This window comes from Pituophis catenifer, unplaced genomic scaffold, assembly GCF_029215685.1.
Source record: "Pituophis catenifer annectens isolate HBS135680 unplaced genomic scaffold, rPitCat1.0.hap2 SCAF_1, whole genome shotgun sequence".
NCBI classification, from domain to species: Eukaryota; Metazoa; Chordata; class Lepidosauria; order Squamata; family Colubridae; genus Pituophis; species Pituophis catenifer.
In genome coordinates this window covers 267,315,070-267,335,324 of record NW_027256881.1, presented here as the reverse complement: position 1 = coordinate 267,335,324, position 20,255 = coordinate 267,315,070, and the positions used below count along the sequence as shown (strand labels likewise).

The following is a 20,255-nucleotide window of genomic DNA, read 5'->3' as shown; positions in this document are numbered from 1 at the left end:
GGGTGAAAAGTGCAACACTGTAACCCCTTTGTTGGCACTCCCAGATGCCGTAAAAGTACGTAATTTCTCCTCCCATTCTCCAAATACTTCCCACCCACCTCATAACCCAGCAGGGCGAAAAACCTCCCTGACAAGCTGCCTGGAGTTCCACAAGGAGCTGCAACATAATCTTTCAAGTCCCACTTTGTGCTGGAGTTCCAGCATAGTTGGAACTCCAATTCAGGGTTGGGATCGGAACACTTGAGGGCTTCCGTCATCCCTAATCTTTTGACAAATCAACTGTTCGCTGTTGGCAAGGCAGACCTCAAACCCAAAATGATCAAGGCCACACAAAAGTAGCTCAATCCAAGGTAAAATAAATTGCAGCGTAAGCTTTAAATGTGTAAGGGAATAAGGCAATGTTCCTATTGAGCTAGCCAACAAAAACAGAGAGAGCAAGAGAGCTCACGATCCACAAGATGGATCTCCGTAAGCTCAGTAAGGAAAATCATATAAAGTCGGTTTAATATAAGTTTGTAATATTTACCGGGAAAGGAGGCTGCAGAAAAGGGGAGAACATCATCCATGGAGAAGAAACGGAGCCATGGAAATCGAGTGTACCACTTAAATCACACCCTATTATTTATTTATTTATTGAGATTTATATGCCGCCCTGTCTCCAGCCGGACTCAGCCTATTAAATGTCCTCAATTTGAACTTTTGAAATGGAAGTTTTTAAGAAGAGGTTGGGGGACTTCCGGTGGCTCTGCAAAACGCCGACGGAGCTTCTTTTAGGAGCTCCAGCCCTGTGACTCCGTATAGCCGCTAGAACAGCGAAAATCAGCTGTCTAGCGGCTTAAAAACTCCCCCCCAGGGAAAAGGGGGAGAGAAGAACAGAAGGGTCTGGGTAGAGCTCCCCTAGACCCCCAGCCTTTTTTTTTTTAAGCCTGGGGTTTGCAGAGTGAGAGCTCCCTGAAAGCCCTTTACAGCTCCGGAGCCGGGACGAGTCTGCTTAAAAATAAGCAGACCAAAGCGTCGTGACCACACCAGCAAAGCAATTAGAAAAATTATAAAGAATTTGGATTCTGGATTTTGGATGCTGGCAGAGTTAATCCAGGAGACTAAAAATGCAAGTATTGTATGTTAACTCCGTTTAAAAAGGGAAAGATGGCGCCTTAGGGCGTGAAAACAAAATTTATAAGTGAAAGTCCTTGTTAACATCAGTAACATTGTTAAAGCTATGGGCTATTCAAGAAAAAGACTTAAAGTGGAAGTGGAATGGAAAAGACTGTGGTACTGATTTTAACTAACTTACATTTTTAATTTGCATGGAAAATAATTGGATTTAATGACCTGATAGCTGAATTAATACAAACATAAAGAGACAATTGAAAAATGGCTGAAATTAAAGATGGATTATATGAGTCAGCAAACTCACAAGTGGTGACTGCGAAGGATTTAAAAGACTTTTTAAAATCTTTTACTGTTGAGATAAGACAGATAATTAAAAGAACTATTCAAGATTTTAAATTGGGGAATAATAATGACTTGCTGGCTGGAAAAGAGGAAGAAATTAATCAGGATAATGTGACTTTGGAGGATAAAAGAGACACTGTTGGGGCTAAAATGGAGGTTATTATACCGAAAACACAGGTTCTGGAAGAGGCTCCCATTCAATTAATTGAGAAACAGCAAGAAGACTCTTGACTGCAGGTTGATAAATATTTTGACAAGTTTTGGCTCTATAGACAGAATCAATATTTAAGGAACGAACTGATGGATTACAAATACAGGAAGAGTCGAAATGGGGGCTTCAAATTAAAGGAAATAACCCCAAGAAGAGAACGAATTCGAAAGACACATCAACTACAATTTCAAACCCAAAAATTTTTGAAAACAAAAGCAGGGGGAGGAGCAATGCCGAAGAAGAAAGTATTATTGAAGAAGGACTGGAAAAAATATAGAAAGAAAGAAAGACTGATCATATTTTAAAAGACTTAATTAAAGTTGGATAACTTTTTGAATTTTACTGTAGTTTTAAAGTATTGAAGTTTAAAGGTGGGTAACTTAAAATTTAATGGATAACTTTTTGAAAGTTTTGAAACTTATATTTTGGAGAATGTTCTGCTAATGTATTAAGAGATTTTAAAATGTTTAAAATAAGATTATGGGGGTTTTTTTCTTTTTTTTTTTTTACAAATGTGAAATGTGATAAGAGAATTTATAAAAGGAAGGTTGAAGAATAATTTTTAAAAGGGGAGTTAACAAGTGTGAGAGAGTTTTGAATTCTATAATGGTTAGCATATTTTAGCTTATGTTTGTTAAATGCTATATCCTGTTTTTGCTCTGGGAAGTCGGGGGGGGAATTAGGGAGGGGGGGTTGGGTGGGGATAAAATGATGTATGATAAATGATTTTGTACTGTTTGGTTGTTGGAATAAAAAAAATAAAAAACTTTTGTTAAAAAAAAAGAAGAAGAGGTTGGATAGTCATTTGTCTGAAGTGGTGTAGGGTCTCCTGCCGAAGCAGGGGGTTGGACTAGAAGACCTCTAAGGTTCCTTCCAACTCTGTTATTCTATTCTATTCTAAATTCCATCCAATGGCATTGAGATACTTTCCAGCTAACGTCCAGAGTCATAATGATGAAAAGCCTATACTGGAGGTTTATACAGTAGCACAACATTCTGAAGCACCACTTGGGTTTGCACACTTACACTCTCTCTGCAACACACAGTGTGTCAAGTCTCAGGCAATCACCTAATCCTACTTGTTCTCTTACGGGTGGAAGATCTGAGCCCTGAGGTAATCACAAAGTCAATTTAACTGGCAAGTCTCCACTCACCTGCCCACATCATAACCACTTATGGCAAGGGTCCCCAAACTTGGCAGCTTTAAGACTTGTGGACTTCAACTTCTCCAGCTGTGCTGGCTGGAGAATTCTGGGTCTTAAAGCTGCCAAGTTTGAAGACCTCTGACTTATGGTGTAAAAGAACTGACTCCAAGCATTAAAACAGTAGAGAAAACCTTTCAGACCAGTAACTTTATCATCAATAAACAATAACGAGTGACAAGCATCTAAAGTACTTTCAGCAGTGTAAAATAACATGGAATGCTTTTTAATCCCACTCTGATTTTTTAAAAACAACATCACCTTAACATTGAATACCAGCTTCTCTTCAAATCTCCAATAGGAACTCAAAGGGAAGATTTTCATAGGCACGCATGCACCCATATAAAGAGAGAGAGAATAAGAGAACGAGAGAGAGAGAACAAGAGAGAGAAAGAGTATGAGAGAGAGAGAATGAAAGAGAGAATAAGAGAGGAAACCACCAGATTTTGTAAGGCAATATTGAAGTCACAATTCCTGGTAATTATCCAGCTTGCTGCTCTGCAGTCTCTTTTAATGGAACACAAATGCTGAGCTGGCAGCAATAAAAATATCTTCCAAATGATGTTGCTTGAAGGCTGCGTTTATATTAAGCAATAACAACAATAAAATAAAAAAAAATCCTTGTGGCTTTTCCACTCCTAAGGTAAAGTTTCCTCAGAGTTTCAACTCATTTGCTTGGCAAACGACATCAGGATTTCACAAAAGAGAAAGTCCAAGTTCATATGATGGAGGCTTTCCCTCCTTTTAATCATTTCTTCAACTTCAGCTTTGGATGTTTTTTCTTAAATTTCTTCTCCTGTCTTGGTTCTATGGCAACTTCTGATTTTCTCTTCTTGTCACTGAGGTAGAATATAATACACAGGTTATAAGATAAATACATTACATGGCATATACATTACATGGCATAGGGCCTAGCTATCTGCGAGACCGCCTGCTGCTACCGACGACCTCCCATCGACCCGTGCGCTCCCACAGAGAGGGCCTCCTTAGGGTGCCATCAGCCAAACAATGTAGGCTGGTGACCCCCCAGGGAGAGGGCCTTCTCTGTGGGGGCACCTACCCTCTGGAATCAGTTGCCCCCAGAGATAAGGAGAATCCATGACCTCAATGCCTTCCGTCATGCCCTTAAAACCCATTTTTTCCAGCAAGCCGGGCTGGCTTGAGAAGAAATTTTTTAAATTGTTTTAATCGGTTTGTGATTTCTTAACTTCTGGGCCAAATTTATATATATTTTTAACTATTTTTAATATTTGTATTTTATGTTCTTATTCTGGCTGTACACCGCCCTGAGTCCTCAGGGAGAAGGGCAGTATATAAATTGGAAATAAAATAAAATAAATAAATAAAATTATCAAGTATTGCTGACGCTAACTTTGAAAAAACAGGTGAAGATGGTAGTTTAAATGTCCAAAATTTCCAGTCTAAAATAAAACCTATGCCAACAGCTTCTCTCTGCTGGTGAGGTAACATCTGCATCCCTCCCAACAGCCAAGAGTCGGTCAACAGTAAGACTGATTTGCTAATTTCTTACTTTCCTAGAGTCGGAAAGAATACTACAGCTAGTCCTTGATTTATGACAACTGGCACTAACACTGCTGTTGCTAAGCAGTTGTTAAGTGAATCACATCCAATTTTACAACCTTTTTTGCCATGGTCAGTAACTGAATCCGGCTTCCCATATTGAATATGCTTGTTAGAAGCCCCCACCCCCACCCCGGAAGGTTATAAATTGTGATCCTACGATCCCAGGATGCTGCAACTGGCATAAATACAGGCTGGTTGCCAAGTGCCCAAATTTATATAATTGTGGGGATCCAACAACAGTTGTAAGTACAAGATCCAGTCACAAATCTTGTTTTTCACCACTGTCATAATTTCACATGGTTGTTAAATGAATAGCCATAAGTCAAGGACTATTTGTAGTAGATAAGAACCGTGATGGCGCACTGGTTAGAATGCAGTACTGCAGGCTACTTCCGCTGATTGCCGGCTGCAAGCAGTTCAGCAGTTCAATTCTCACCGGCTCAAGATTGACTCAGTCTTCCATCCTTCTGAGGTCAGTAAAATGAGGACCCAGATTGTTGGGGGCAATATTTGTTTGTTTGTTCGTTTGTTTGTTTGTTTATTATTTATTTATTTATTTATTTATTTATTTATTTATTTATTTATTTATTTATTTATTTATTTATTTATTTATTTATTTATTTATTTATTAAATTTTTATACCACTCTTCTCCCAAAGAACTCAGGGCGGTGTACAGCCAAGATAAAAAACAACAATATAAAAGTTAAAAACAATTTTAAATTACTAAATAGTTTGGCCAATAAACTAAAATAAAATAACCCATTAAAATAATATTTTAGGCCAGCCCTGCTTGATGGAATAATAGTGTTTTAAGGGCGCGGCGAAAGGTACGGAGGTCGGGAATCCGACGAATCTCCGGGGGCAGCTCGTTCCAGAGGGCAGGTGTCCCCAGAGAGAAGGCTCTCCCCTGGGGGTCACCAGTCGACACTGTCTAACCGACGGCACCCTGAGGAGACCCTCTCTGTGGGAGCATACTGGTCGATGGGAGGCTATCGGAGGCAGAAGGAAGTCTCGTAAGTACCCAGGTCCTATGCCATGGAGCGCTTTAAAGGTGGTGACCAACACCTTGAATCGCACCCGGAAGACCACCAAAGCCAGTGCAGCTCGCGCAGGAACGGTGTTACATGGGAGCATCGAGTCGCCCCCATAATCACCCGTGCGGCTGCATTCTGGACCAGCTGGAGCCTCCGGGTGCTCTTCAAGGGGAGCCCATGTAGAAAGCGTTACAGTAGTCCAGACAGGAGGTGATGAGGGCGTGAGTGACCGTGTGTAAGGCGTCCCGGTCCAGAAAGGGATGCAACCGGTGAATCAGGCGAACCTGATAAAAAGCCCCCCTGGCCACAACCATCAGATGGTCTTCTAAAGACAGCTGTGAGTCCAGGAGGATGCCCAAGTTGCGAACCCTCTCTGAGGGGGCCAAGATCTAACCCTCTATAGTCAGTGATAGAACCAACTGACTATGACGGGACGCCAGAAACCACAGCCACTTGGTCTTGGAGGGGTTGAGTCTGAGCTTGTTTCTCCCCATCCAGATCCATACGGCCTCCAGGCACCGGGTCATCACTTCAAGGGCATCAGTGGGGTGGCCCGGGGTGGAAATGTACAGCTGAGTATCATCAGCGTACTGATGGAAATCCACCCCGAAGCCACAGATGATCTCACCCAGCAGCTTCACATAAATGTTGCTCTCTAAACCGCTTAGAGGGCTGTAAAAGCACTGTGAAGTGGTATATAAGTCTAAGTGCTATTGCTATAAGCCTCTGAGATGTGAGTGCCCCAACCTCTTCAGGCTGACCACAGATGCATCTTGTCCTGCTTTACTCAGCACTTCATTCCATTCTTCATCGTCCCCTCGGATAATGTATCTAAACGAAAAGAAAAGCACTCTAAACATAAGGGCAACCTGATCATAAAATAGTAACCTCTGCCATACTAACACATCAGAGTTCTGTGCAAGCATCGTATCTGGCCCTCAAAAGCACGATCTGATTGACTCAGCTGAAAAAAAAAATGAGATTCCTAAGTGCAAAATTGCACCTGCGCTTTAAAAGAGCGTGATTTATTCAGCTTTGGTTGAAATATTTATGTAAGTAAAAATGAAATCGACCCATCCATCCTATACCAGCCCCCAAAATTAGGGAAGGCAGTCACACTCAACACATAATCATTATTAAAGGAAAGGAGAGCAGAAGGTCAGGCATCAAAAGGAAAAGGAAAGAATGCATAAATCCAGGGTGTGCTCTTTGTCCCTTACAATTAGAACCCAGGGGACCTACTTTTTGTGTTATAAACCAATAATATGCATCTGATTTGGCCAAACCCCCAAACACTTCAGAGAGATTCTCTGGCTCATTGGAGCCAAGGAAATACCTTTCAAAGCAAACCAAACTGAATTTTAACCTTCCTGAGGCCTCAGGAGAGGCCTGGTGTTTTGGAAGTCCATATAAAGGTAGATTTTCTCTTTCTCTTTTCTGAGAGACAAAAAAATATGGAGGGATTCCTTGTTTCACTACATTAACGGGGTGGGGGGGTGGGGGGGGATTCTAACACCAACACTTTGGCCAAATAGCTTAAATCATTAAATTTTCTTAAGAGATAGTTTGTTCATTTGTAACAGGGACAGGGGGATGGAAAACGAACAAAAAAATTTACTGTGAAAGATCCAGGTCTTTTAGCTTTCCAATTTCGTTCTTGTGTTTTTCTTGAAATTCTTTGGCTGCTTCTTCCTGCATCAGAAAATCCATGTTATAAATAACAGGCAGTGTACATGGTTATTTAAAATGAATATAGTACAACTCTCAAACCAAGGACAAAAGCTAATCAATCATCTATGTTAATTCTAAAGAGCCTGGTGTTTCTTAATGCATCTCACATGAGATAGTACACCTATTCATTCTAAGTGGGAAGTAGAATTCCCAGGAAAACAAGCTTTTAAACACATGGTAATATCATACATTTACACATTTGGTCAGCTGAACATATATAAGTATTGCAGAAATTATCCAAGTTATTGAAAGCACCAGTTTTGTTTGCTCAACTTCCAGTATTCATTGGCAAATGAATGAGTGAATGAATGAAATATGCATTTGTTTGTTTGTTTGTTTGTTTGTTTGTTTGTTTGTTTGTTTATTTATTTATTTATTTATTTATTATTTATTTATTTATTTATTTATTTATTTATTATTTATTTATTTATTTATTTATTTATTTATTTATTGTCATATTTATATGCCGCCCTCTCCCGAGGGACTCGGGGCAGCTCACAGAATAAAACAACCCAACAATAAATAGAATTAAAATGTTAAAATCCGATTTCAAAACCCCAAATCCCCCAAATTAAAATGCATGGCAGATCAGGGAATTTGCTGAAAGAGCCATGTCTTTAGGTTGACACGGAAGGTGCGGAGGTCGGGGGCCATCCAGAGCCCAGTGGGTAAACCATTCCAGAGGGTCGGTGCGACCACAGAGAATGCCCTCATCCTGGGGGCCGCCAGCAGACACTGTCTGGCCAATGGGACCCGGAGGGCAGTCCTATGTAAGCGCCCTGGGCGGTGGGAGGCCGGTAGGAGGTAGTCCTGCAAATACCCCAGGCCCATGCCATGAAGGGCTTTATTGAGATTCCATTAGATATAGCCAAAAAAAAAAAAAAAAAAAAAGAATCACAAGGGGAGGGAACTGTAAATATTTAACACCAACAACTGAAAAGCTTATATAAAGATAATTACCAAATCTTCATTTAAAGATTTCAGGGTTGGCTCCATTACAACTTCTTTCATTACTGCCATTTGCTCTTCTACAGCCTTCTCCTGGACACTGTTGAACAACTAAGGAACAAAGAATGGTGGGACGGATCGCCTTTCTGCCCATAATAATTCCATGTATCCCCAAAACATCATTCCTGTTTATTTCCTAATTTCCCTCCACTGAATTTCTAAGAATCACTATTGATATAAAAAGCATATCACATACTACAAAACACACTGAAGGCATTTCTCTACAAAGAATCTGTAATAGAAGCTTAAGAGTATTGTGTTTCAGCATATGATTCATCCTGTTAAATGCTGCCCCCAATGGGCATTTACCTGAACAACTTTACGGATGGTCCTGTTGAAGAGGCCCATTAACTGGCTGCTAGGCAGCCCTATCTCTTTCTCCAACTGGTCCACGGATTTGTGCTGGAGACCAATTCCAAGAAGAAGAGCCTGACAAAAGAAAAGGTTCCTTTGCTTTGATGCAGCAGAATGACAAGTTTTATCTTAGGCAAGTATGGTATTACATGAATATCTCATCTAGCCAATTTCTGTATTAGCAAAACTTATAGATAGGTGAACATAACTCAGGCAGCCAATTGCAAAGGCCCATAACACATGTATTGCATACACAGCAGGTACAGTTTTTTCCACATCTCTGTCTTCCCCGTAAGCCCTTTTTTCTAGTGTTTCATATTTGCTATTTCCTATTCATATCTAGCCAGGTCAGTTCCTCGTTTTCTCCTTGCTCCGTTTGACTTCCAGAGTTCATCTACTCATCCTTCCACTTCAGGGGTGGGTTCTAAAATTTTTTACTACTGGTTCTGTGGGCGTGGCTTATTTTTTGGGTGTGGCTTGGTGGGGGGGTAATGTGACTGGGTGGGCATGGCCAACTTTTTTTTTTTACTTTACTTTTTAAAGCATTTTTTCTACAACCTTAAGAGGTTGCAGAAAAAAATGCTTTTAGAAGCCTCTGACGATCAGGCAACTCAGCTGGGATCGCTAGAGGCTTTTAAAAGCATTTTTTCTACAACCTCTTCAGCTGAAGAGGCTGTAGGAAAAAAAATCCCAGCTGAGCCACGCAATCATCAGAGGCTTCTTTTTTTTTTATTTTAAAAGCATTTTTTCGGCTGAAGAAGTTGTAGAAAAAATACTTTTAAAAGTAAAAAAAAAAAAAAAAAAAAGCCTCTGATAAGGTGGGCGGGGTAAGCGAGTGGCGACCGGGCCGGGAACCGGTTCGGGGGCATGGCCAGCCAATGTTATTACCGGTTCTCCGACCTACTAGAAATTTTTACTACCGGTTCTTGTGAACCGGTGTGAACTGGGAGCAACCCACCACTGTTCCACTTCAAACACCAGACAAGCAATGCATTGTGATAATTTGGATCTAAACCAAAGCAGTTCCAATACTTAATGATAGCTAACAAGGACAGTATCTAGATTCTGTATCTTAAGTGTTTCTACTATTTTCGTCACAGCTATAGATATTTCACTATTCCATGACACTACAAATATATAGAGAGATGATGTCCCCCACCTCATTGTACAGACGAAGCCCTAGCAAAGAGAGCTCTCCAAGGCCTGAGAAGGGGGCAATGTGGTGAAGGGACAACACCTGCCTTTTCATGGGCTTGAGTATTTTTCTGACTCGGTGCCTGTTGATCTTAAAGGCTGCACTGATGAGGGAAGAGGTAGAAATGGCGGTTTGAGGTGGATGCATTCTGGTGACAGAGAGGAAGCGAAGGGCAAAAGAAAGCGCTTCTGGGCTCCTCTATTCAAGATTGTAAAACTCTCCCTTCCCCCTTTCATCAAGGCCTGGCCTTGAACCAGCTCACTTTTTAGAAGAGAACTGATCCATTCAGGGCAGGTGGAATGAAAGGGAGCCAGTTATTGTGAAGGAGAAGCACTGCCTAGACTTCCTCAGCTGAGACTGGCAAACTAATCTTGTCCCTTGGGAAAAGAAAGAGCAAAAGGATATTAATTGCTACTGCTTGACATCTCACTTCCTGAGTTAATAGTTTGATTGACTTAAGTTTCAAAAGAGGTTGCTTTTGTTTTAAACCTGGATCCCCAAAGACCTGAAAGTTAGACGTGAATAAATTTAATCAAACTCTCTACTCCTTTGGCGTGTCTAGTGTTCGCTTTTTTGGCTCCAGCAACTACTAGTCATTTCCCCAACTCTCTGCCTAGAGGAATCACTACTCACAATAATTTACTGTCCAAGTGACTACTGTCAATAGTTAAGCTCAGAGGTTTCTAACAGATGTAACTACTTGGTTTAGAGACCGGGCCTAAATAAAACCTGGAAGCGTTCATGATGCTTCAGAATAATGTCTGATTGTACCTATAATTCCAAAGCTAATCAGACTTCATCTTAAGAAGTTTCTGACTATGAAACCATCAAAAATCTACCACTGGATTCCAGAGAATATCAAGTGACGTATGTAATAAAGATTTGGGGCTTATTGAAACACACATTTTAGAAACATTTATATCCTGGGCAAAAAGATGCTAGTGAAAAAATTAAAGTATCAATTGAAGGCCCATTGACAGGCCATCAAATGAAATGAATTCAATTAATTCAACAGTAATTAGATAAGTAGTACATACAGCCTGAGTAGCAGAAAGAGGCATAGCTCCAAACTTGTTGAGAAAGTACAGTCTAGAAATAGTTGGGATCATGTCCATGATCAAGTGATAGTCCACCATGTTTCTTGAGTACATCTCTAGTCTCTTCAGGTCATAAGGGATGAAGACCGCTTCTAGTTCATTACGGCTGAGAGCTGAGCAAATTGGTGATAAATAGAAGAAAAAGTAAACGGTTCTGCAAAAATAGGATCTGAAGTCATTTATCAACGGTAGCTCGCTTGGGGTCACAGTGGCTCATGTGGTAAGATGCTGAGCTGCGCTCTGCTGAGGTCAGCAGCTTGCCAGCTCGATTCCCGTGAGCGAATAAAACGCATAGGGACAGGAAAGATTGCCTACTAGCATTCAGGTGTCCCACGGGTAAGATAACACCGCCCCAAAAAATTCCTTTCACAGAGGCAGCCAGCCACTTCGGTGATCCCTGGCTAACACATGCCATACCACCACCACCCCAAAAAAATAGCTCACTGTGTACACTAATTTCAATCAATCTGCATCTCTCTACATGACTTAATCCTTGGCTCTCATAATCTCCAACCAGCCTCCTTTGGGTAGAATTTAGGCATTTGCACCCATTCGCAGAGCACAGCAGATTATTATGCCATCTAGAAATTATGGGAGATAAAGTAAAACACACCTAAAGAACATTAACCTGCACAAGGCTAATCTATATACACTTTTTTTCTTATTGAGTTGTGTGTTAGATTAGGGAGGGAGAACACAAGATAATGTATCCTGCATGGAATTAAGGAGTAGAAACCACTAATGGTTACTTCTAATTTGAAATAGATTTCAAAGAGTTACTCTAATACGACATAAAAATACTAGTGTGTTATGCCTAAGGAGCATGAATTATTTTGAAAAATATTTGCATGCAATCAAATAGTCAAAATCAGTATTACTAAAGTATATTACCACATTTCATCCATTTTAAAAGAGAAGGATATAAGAGTACATTTAAAATTGAAGAAGAAAGAAAAGGAAAAGTGGATCTCAATTCAAAAAAAGAGTGGGGCTTAAATGTTTAGCCTATTAGAAACAGAATGAAGATCTATGAAAATCCTTCATTCAATATCCATCTTTTTCCTGGATTTTGTTTAAGCTGTTTTCTGAAGTACCCTGTCAGGAGATTGCATATACTTACAGGATTGTGACTGTTGCTTGACATTCTTGTTTTGTAATATATTCAAAGCTAATGACGGGGAGAAAGTGCTGAACTGGTAAGACAAGAGAGACAAGAATCTCCTCCTGAAATCTGTAGAGCAATGAGAAAAAAAACAAGAGGCTATCATGTAACACAATATTTCTCAACCGTAGCCATTTTACCATGTGAATTTCAGCTCCCAGAATTCCACAGCCAGCAGTGGTTGAGAAACATGGATTTGGGTTCCTTGGTGCTCTCTAAGCTTGCCTGTTTTCTTGCAGACATTTCATTTCCCAAACTAGGTAATATCATCAGTGCATCAGGGCTAGCACTGATGATGTTATCTAGTTTGGGCAATGAAAACATCTGCAAAAAACAAAACAAAACAGGCAAGCTCAGAGAGCGCCAAGGATCCCTCATGTCAACCCTGAGCTACAAATATTCTCCTTTATTAGAAACATGGATGTAACAAAAAAAAATAACTTGCAACTTTTGTTCACTGACCAATTGTGAAAACCGGGATTGTCAAAGTTAGTCAATAGCTTTCCCCATTATACTGAAACTTTCAAAGTAGTACCACGGAGGTTGTTCCATTTTTTTTCAAGCTTTCACAAGCATGTAAGGGCTGATTAAATCAATCACAAAGTGTCTTAATTAACTCACCTTTCCAGAAAGCAGTGAGCCAGCTTTCCTGTGTGTTCTCTTCTTCTTCGTTTAGCATCTTCAGCATAATGCAGGAATGTTCCCCGGTCAGATCATTCTAGAAACAAAGCCATTGGGGCTATTAGCACGCTGTGTTTTCAACAAACGGCAACTATCTGTTTAAATTAAAGTCTTTTTCTATCAACAGAAATATAGTTAGCAGAGATGAGAGAATATCTCCTTGCCATGAGAACGGAGTTATCACTGGCCCAAGTTAACCAAACATTTTGATTAAAGGAACTAAATAAAGAGTCCCATGTACTATAATTGAATCTAAGGTTTAGAAGGAACATCAGAAATCATTCCATCCAACTCCATATAGTGTCTCTGGCAGATGACTACCCAGCCTCTGCCTTATATCACCACCACCACTTAAAGCCCTAATTAAATAAATGAATCACCATTTCTACAGTAGGAGATTTGCCCCAAAAGCAGAAGAATAACGTGCTTCCCCTTAGCTTCAACTCGCCAGTCAATAAATGGGTGGGTGGAAAAGAATTTAGAGTTCTTTGGCTAAGATTTATGGGACTAAAGCATGGTAAACAGCAAAATAAAGAACAATTATATCAAATTGCTGATACAATTTGATCAACAAATTGATCAAATTTGTTGATTCCCCTGTATTTCTTTTCTTAAAATACCATTGGATGATATTTCAAGGCAAAAAAAAAACCCCTTGTAATCTGCCTTATAAAACCTTGAGAGCATGCTTCTGATGGCTATGTAAGACTTTGAATCAATACAAATGTGAGATTTTATCGCTACTACAAATATATAAATAAGCGTAAATAATGCTTAATAAAAACTGTACTCTGAGATTCTGAACTATGAAATAAACAGGGGAGCTTGGGAACATTTTGAACCTGATGGATCTACACCCACAGTAATCCTACCACTCAAGTGTATGATTATATTTAGAAGTGACAGTGTCCATGTTTGTTCCTCTCATTAGTTCTTATTCCACCCTTCTAGTAAAGAAAAGTCACTCTGCCATTTTCTGATGAAGAAAAAACAAATTATTTGCCAACAGAATTTCTCCTCCTCCCTGATATTCAAGAAATAATCCCAGAAGTTCTGTTATGATCTTGGACTATGAAACAAAACTTACTGGAGTTTGCCTCAAATAGACTGGCACGAATCCACCCCGTTTCCAAAATCTAGTAGGAAAGGAAAACAATAAAAATCCATGAACAAGAGAAAGTTCATTCCTTATTTTTTCAATTTAAATACTGGATTCTGTATTAGAAATACATCCTCAAGCAATATGGTAAAATATAAGACAATTGTGGGACATGTCTATCCTGCTTTAAAAACTGAACATTTTCAACTGACACTCCATAATACTGTCTTTCTCAAGCAAGACATTCAGGAACATAAATATTTTATCCTCTTTAGTTCTCTTCTCTCAAGTAGAAATGCCATCACCTTTGGATATGGGAAAGCTGCTCGTTAGGACAATGTCAACAAAATGGATGAGAAAAGCTTTAAATAGTTTGTCGGCTGAAATAAAAAGATTGTTTTGATGTGGAAAACTGAATAAATAGAATTATTGCCACAGAAAATCGATGCAATACCAAGTTTGCAATAGAAGCTGCAGAATGGAACAGAAAATGAACACATTCCATAGAAACCATAAATAGCAAGTGTCCCAAAGAACAGTCAGTCCTCTAAATTAGAGCCATTATTCAAATCCTATCTGGCAAAAATACACTGATACACAATAACTAAAATGAACATTTTCCACTATAATGCACATTTACAGCAAAATGCTCACTTGAGAAGCCTTGGAGTCAAGCCATAAGAGACGCCAAGGTAGTCCAGATTCTCAGCTTGCCTCTCACTCAGCTTGAGAAGCAGGGGTGGCAAATCCTTCCGAGGCATCACAGCTTCTTCTAGTAAGCTGACAGCCTGAAACAAAAGAGAGCAATTTAACAAAAGAGGAAGAAGTGCCAAATAATAGCTTGTGGGGTCCTTGGTGCTCTTTGAGCAACTCCCAAACTCAGAGAGCCACAGTTCAATCCTGAGCTACAAATATTCTCTTTTATTGGTAAATTATAGCTTGAAATTTGCTTATTTACTGCTGCTCAGATAGGCAATTAAAGAACTCTGATGAAGCTCTGGGCCAACTTGATACCACTACCCATATAGAAAACTTCATACCTCACTGCTCACAGTAGCAATTTCTCTTGGCTTCCGAATAACCTTTTCTTCCAAACAAGGAAATTTGCCTTCATAATACATCTGGAGCAAACGCAAAGCTCGGCTACCATAACCCATCTATCAAAATCAAGAAAGAATGAGAAGAAAGCACATTAGAGGAAGGTGTTTAAATGTTCCCATTTTACCTGTTATTGCACAGGGTGGTTAACTGTTGTGACACTATTTAAAAAACAGATTTTCATGAATATGCATGGTTATAGAAAGTAAGATGATCTTGACAGAGATATAGGCAATAAGGGCTAAAGCATTTTTAAAGCCCAGAATGCCAAGATAATTTCAGAAGCAGCTCAGATTGATACCTCCCTAATTCACTGAATTATAAGAAGGAAGAGGAAGAATAATACAATCAGACTTGCAAACTGAAGGACCAAGTTAGGGACAAATTGTTCTGGAGAAAAATCTATCTATGTGGTCACCAGAAGATGAAACTGAGTTGATGACACATACTCAATTAATCAAAATCCTTTAATAATTATCTTTTTTTCTTTTTCTTATTAAAATAAAACCTTTTCAATCTTTGCAGTAATAAGCAGTAGCTTAATATATCTGAGTCTCTCCAATGCCAGTTGAGAGCAGCATAGTAGCTTGTATAGTTCAGTTTTAAATTGTTAAATTATATTAAAAGAAAACAAAGAGAAAAAAAAACATATATCTTCAGACTAAACAGAAGTAGATTTCCATTTCATGTTACACAATTAAATTGTTAGCATTTAAGTCAATTTATCTAACAATAAAGGAACCATGAAAAATAACCCTCTGAACTAATGCAGGCAGTCCACATTTATCCTGCTCTAAAACTGATTTATAAATATGATTAGACTGTTATTATTTTGTCGAAACAAGGCAATGTTTTGTAGTTCAATGGAGATTTAGGCCAAGGCCTAGCATCCAAAGGTACATTGACTGAAGATATAAACAGAATGGCAAATCATGCTCAAACTAGAGAAAATAAAAAAGGAAACTGACATTAACTGAATGGCATTCATAATGTAAAAATAAAAGAAAAATAAATCAATTAAGATTTAAGTATGAACCTCAGCTCCAAAACTGTTTTAACAAGTCTTGCAAATCAATTGTTTATATATACTTTGCGATTATTTTAACCAGGGTAATGTTTCATCAGTTATTATTGAGATGTATTTTAGTGAAATTTAAAATAAATTTACCGCTTGGTAATCAGGATGGACTGCAATGCGAACAATTCTTCCACCAGAAAGGCTCCCAAAATCAGGATCTTGGAACTAGCAATAAAAACGAGAAGAAGAAATAAATGATTTTTAATTGGAAAGTATTCAATAGTAATTGTTTCTTAATTGATTAGTCTTACAACCATATCAATAAAAGAAAAGAAAAAGAAAATATATGATCCGATTCCAGGACAAAATAGATTTTAAAAAATACAGTGATAAGATATATACCATGTTTTTTGGATTATAAAATGCACTTCCCCCCACCCCACCCCACCCCACCCCAAAAAAGTGAGTGGAAATGTCAGTGCATCTTATAGAGTGAATATTGTGGTGGGGGAGAGAGGGGGGCTGGATCGCTGCTGCCGTCTGTTTGCCGCCACCCATTTCCCGGCGAATGGCAGTAAATGGGTGGCGGTGAAGGCAAACGGGCAGCAGTGAATGGGCCACAGCGAATGGGCGGCGGTAATCCCCACCACCTAGAACAGCTGATCGGTGGTATTCCGGGAGGCAAATCCAATCACCAATCAGCTACTTGGCAGCGAAGGCTCTATTGTTCCCTGGCGGCGGCAGCAGTTCAGCTCAGCTCAGTTGACCAGTGGTGGACGCAATGGAGCAGAGCCCTGACGAGCCATGTGCTGGGGCTGCAATAATGTGCTGCAGCTAACCAAGCTGTTTACTGTTTGTTTGTTTGTTTATTGGATTTATATTGCCGCCTATTCGCCCATGGCGACTCAAGGCAGCTTACAGAATATAAGACCACATTTAAAACAATAAAAACTGGCAAAAAGAATCAAATAAATTATATAGTAATCATCTTCTGGGTCCCACCAGGTGTATCTCCCTCGGGGATGGGACCTGCAACATTCCCTGCCTTCCAGTTGTGATGGGTCAGGTAGATGTGACCGGCAAGAGAACCCCGTAAAGCAGTGGGCAAGGGCTGAATCAGGATAGCACAAGCCCCCACTGTTTGCTGCAAGGACGCTAGCCAGATGAACACTGGATGGATGCTGGGAGGCAGAGGCAGATTTTTTTTTTCTTGTTTTCCTCCTCTAAAGCTAATGTGCGTCTTATAGTCAAGAGCGTCTTATAGACTGAAAAATACAGGAAGTGGCAACAGAGACAGCAATCTGATAAAATGCATCACCTTTATAGGGAACCCAATTTGTTCAATGTATCAGGTTCTTAGCTCAACTGCCTTAATTATAAACTTAACACTTCTGCTTACAACATATAAATTAGCAGGAACCAAGACAAGCTATGTGATATTCAATATGTTTTTAAAAAATCAATTTAGATTTAAGTCCAAAATCCATTACCTGCTCTGAGATGTTCCACGGAATGAGATCTCCTGAGGCTTTTTTCCCTCTGGACAGGCTGTTCATAATAGATTGCCGTGATATCTCACCCTCCAAACACACCTGCAGGAATAAAGGGAAGATAAGTTTCAGTTTTTCAGGGGTACATTATATAGCATTTTTTAAAACCAAAATTGTGTATCAGGTATAAATTACTTAAAAGAGTAACAGAAGTACCAGAAGGTATAGATTACTTAAAATAGTACAGAAAGTACTATTATTTTCTAATTAGTAACTAGAAAGACTGGGTTAATCCAATCTCCTGATCTATTCTGTTCCCCCAAAACAGTAATGTAAATGAGGTAGAAGTTGCTAGTAACAGTTTTTTGATTCTGACACATTTTACAATTCCAAAAGTATTAATATTAAAAGTCTACCTTAATTCAGAAATCAGTAATACATATGCTTTGGTTTTACCATCTCCCAAACACTGTAGCTAAACTAGAGACTCCCAATTCTTTGCTCACATGATGGATAACATGAGAAATTTCTTCCCTGGGACCAATGATACAAATTCCCTAGGGAAAGATTCAGAGTCCTTACTTATTGATTTCTCTAGTTCTGCTTCTTCTTGTCTGATCAACCAAATACCTTGGTTATTTGAAAACATCCTTCTTACCTGGACCACAGCAAGGACTTCTGGCAAGGAATTTTGAGTAGGTGGGACCGGTGGCAAAAGGCAAAAGAGATGATGGGCTGGAGCATCCGAAAGCATCTGGAGGTCATTAGGAGAATTCTGGAAGGTTGCAACCATGTTATAGAATTAGATCTCAGTCATTCAAGCATGCTTCGTTAATTCAGGCTATGGGTTATTTCTAGAAATGAGACTTTCTTTATTCAAAGCCCCATGACTTTAAAACACTCTATTATTCTCAATTCATTCCCACACGCCAGAAGCTGACAAAAGTTATCCTGGGTCAGAATGCTGTATGTTTCTGTATGACCCAATGTGGCCTCCGGATTTAACATTATCTTTATTATGCATCCTTCTTTCAAATCTTAGTAAATTTTATTTCCTAGAATCATATACAGGTAGTCTTTAATGTATGACCACAATTAGGATTGGAACTTCTGTTGCTAACTGATGCGGCCACCAGGTGAGTCATGCTGTTTTTAAGCAAATCTGGCTTCTCCCATTTACTCTGCTTTTCAGAAGCTCCCTGGGAAGGTTGCAAATGGAGATCACATGACCACAGGATGCTGTAACCATCATAAATACACAATCAAATTCTAATCATTTGACTCTTGGGACACTGTGATGGTCGTAAGCGCAAGGAGTGGCTAAGGCATCAGGCGAGAAACCAGGGGACAGTGATTTCAGTCCAATCTTATGGAGAAGGAGGAGGAGGACGACGACGACTGAGTGACCCCACCAGTTTTCTAAGTCCAAGCTGAAAATAACACAATCACCAACCTTGTAGTGAGAAGCCACATATAGGGCCATTAATCTCTGAAGAAAAGTTTCTGACGCTCTGTGATAACAGAACAGAGTGTCTCTGTTCACATAATATCTGAATATCATTCATGAGTTAAGTGACAAATTTCTGATTTGTCTCTGAAAGCTAGAAGAAAGCCAACATTTTCTTTGATGCTGACAGATTGCCATTGTCCAAACATATTTACTAATGTCCAACACACTTCATACGCAGTGAAAAGCAGAGGAAGTAAATAGCTATCGTTAGCAATTGTATTTCTAAGTCTGTGTAAAATTTTAAGATCTGCAAATGTTGGTAGAAAGGTAGAAGGTACTAAGAGGCTTGTTACCAAAAATGAATGAAAGAGTGCATTTACTTTGTTGTATGGAAATGAGGGTTGAGTATCTCAGGAGAAACGTAAGAGTTGAATGCAATGGCAATGGGACATCTAAGTAGTGTATGTGATAAAACAAAAGGCAGAGTCCAGAATGAATACGTGTTGAGCAAATATGAGCTTAATGCAAAAGTGAGTGATCACAAAAAAAAACCCACCATATTTTTAAAAAGTGAGGAGTTTAAAAAACAAAAGGTAACAAATGAATTTACATATGGATGATGTGGAACCAAGGATGGTTTACAGGGACAAAAAAGTAGGAAGAGTTACTATTGTGGCCTGTTTGCTGCTGGCCACTCCATCAGCTGAATCAGAGGAGGAGGCAGCATGGGAGTCAGAGTCAGCATCAAGGCAACCTGAGAGGTCCGAGGGGGAAGAATGACTGGAGCTGACAGAGAGAGACAAAAGCAGAGACTGGGCTGCCTGTCAGCCTTCAGATGGAGAGTCAACAGGCCCCAGATCTGGAGGTGGCTGATGAGGAAGAAGAGGAACAGCTGGGTCCAGTGCCTGACGCATGGATACGCAGAAGGCAGAGGAGAGGAGAGCAGTGGAAATCCATGGCCTGATCCTTTTGAAGGAAGAGCCACCGCTGCTAGCGAAGCCCCACCTTAGCTCTGGGGATAAAAGGCAGGGGGCCGAGATGAATAGATTTGGCAGACAACTATTCATTTTCCAGCTGGATGGACTTGTTAGCCTGTGGTGAGACAGAAACCTTTTACCAGAGCTGCTAGCACTCCTAATTAAAGGAATCTTTGAGCTAACTTCAGAGGGTTTGTTGTGTTTGGGTAGCTGGGTCAGAACATTTACAGTGAATGGTATTGGCCTAAACTAGTTTATAGCTACCGTTTCTTTCCTTTTTCTTACTTCATGTTATTCATTTCTATCGCTTACTTCTTCTTGCTCCTTTTCTATCCTTCACACAATATTTTTCCTAAAAGAGAACAGTGTAATGGAAATATAGATATGACTACAATAGCTGCACCTAGT

The 20,255-nt window shown here is 39.6% G+C and overlaps 1 protein-coding gene across 1 annotated transcript in view; it reads right to left on the bottom strand.

The window, feature by feature from the left end:
• Positions 1-3,003: 3,003 nt before the first annotated feature.
• The window catches only part of NAT10 (N-acetyltransferase 10), a 37,461-nt gene continuing 20,209 nt past the window's right edge, over positions 3,004-20,255 (bottom strand). Inside the window, exons 15-29 of the mRNA XM_070931195.1 lie at positions 18,874-18,970; positions 18,079-18,195; positions 17,421-17,522; positions 16,081-16,155; positions 14,855-14,971; positions 14,469-14,602; positions 13,803-13,851; positions 12,656-12,752; positions 11,993-12,103; positions 10,813-10,985; positions 8,536-8,655; positions 8,179-8,277; positions 7,106-7,179; positions 6,235-6,318; positions 3,004-3,707 (exon numbers count right to left, since the gene is read on the bottom strand). Of these exons, the coding sequence (XP_070787296.1) occupies positions 3,617-3,707; positions 6,235-6,318; positions 7,106-7,179; positions 8,179-8,277; positions 8,536-8,655; positions 10,813-10,985; positions 11,993-12,103; positions 12,656-12,752; positions 13,803-13,851; positions 14,469-14,602; positions 14,855-14,971; positions 16,081-16,155; positions 17,421-17,522; positions 18,079-18,195; positions 18,874-18,970 (1,540 nt within the window). The 3' untranslated portion in view covers positions 3,004-3,616. The remainder of the gene's footprint in view (positions 3,708-6,234; positions 6,319-7,105; positions 7,180-8,178; positions 8,278-8,535; positions 8,656-10,812; positions 10,986-11,992; positions 12,104-12,655; positions 12,753-13,802; positions 13,852-14,468; positions 14,603-14,854; positions 14,972-16,080; positions 16,156-17,420; positions 17,523-18,078; positions 18,196-18,873; positions 18,971-20,255) is intronic.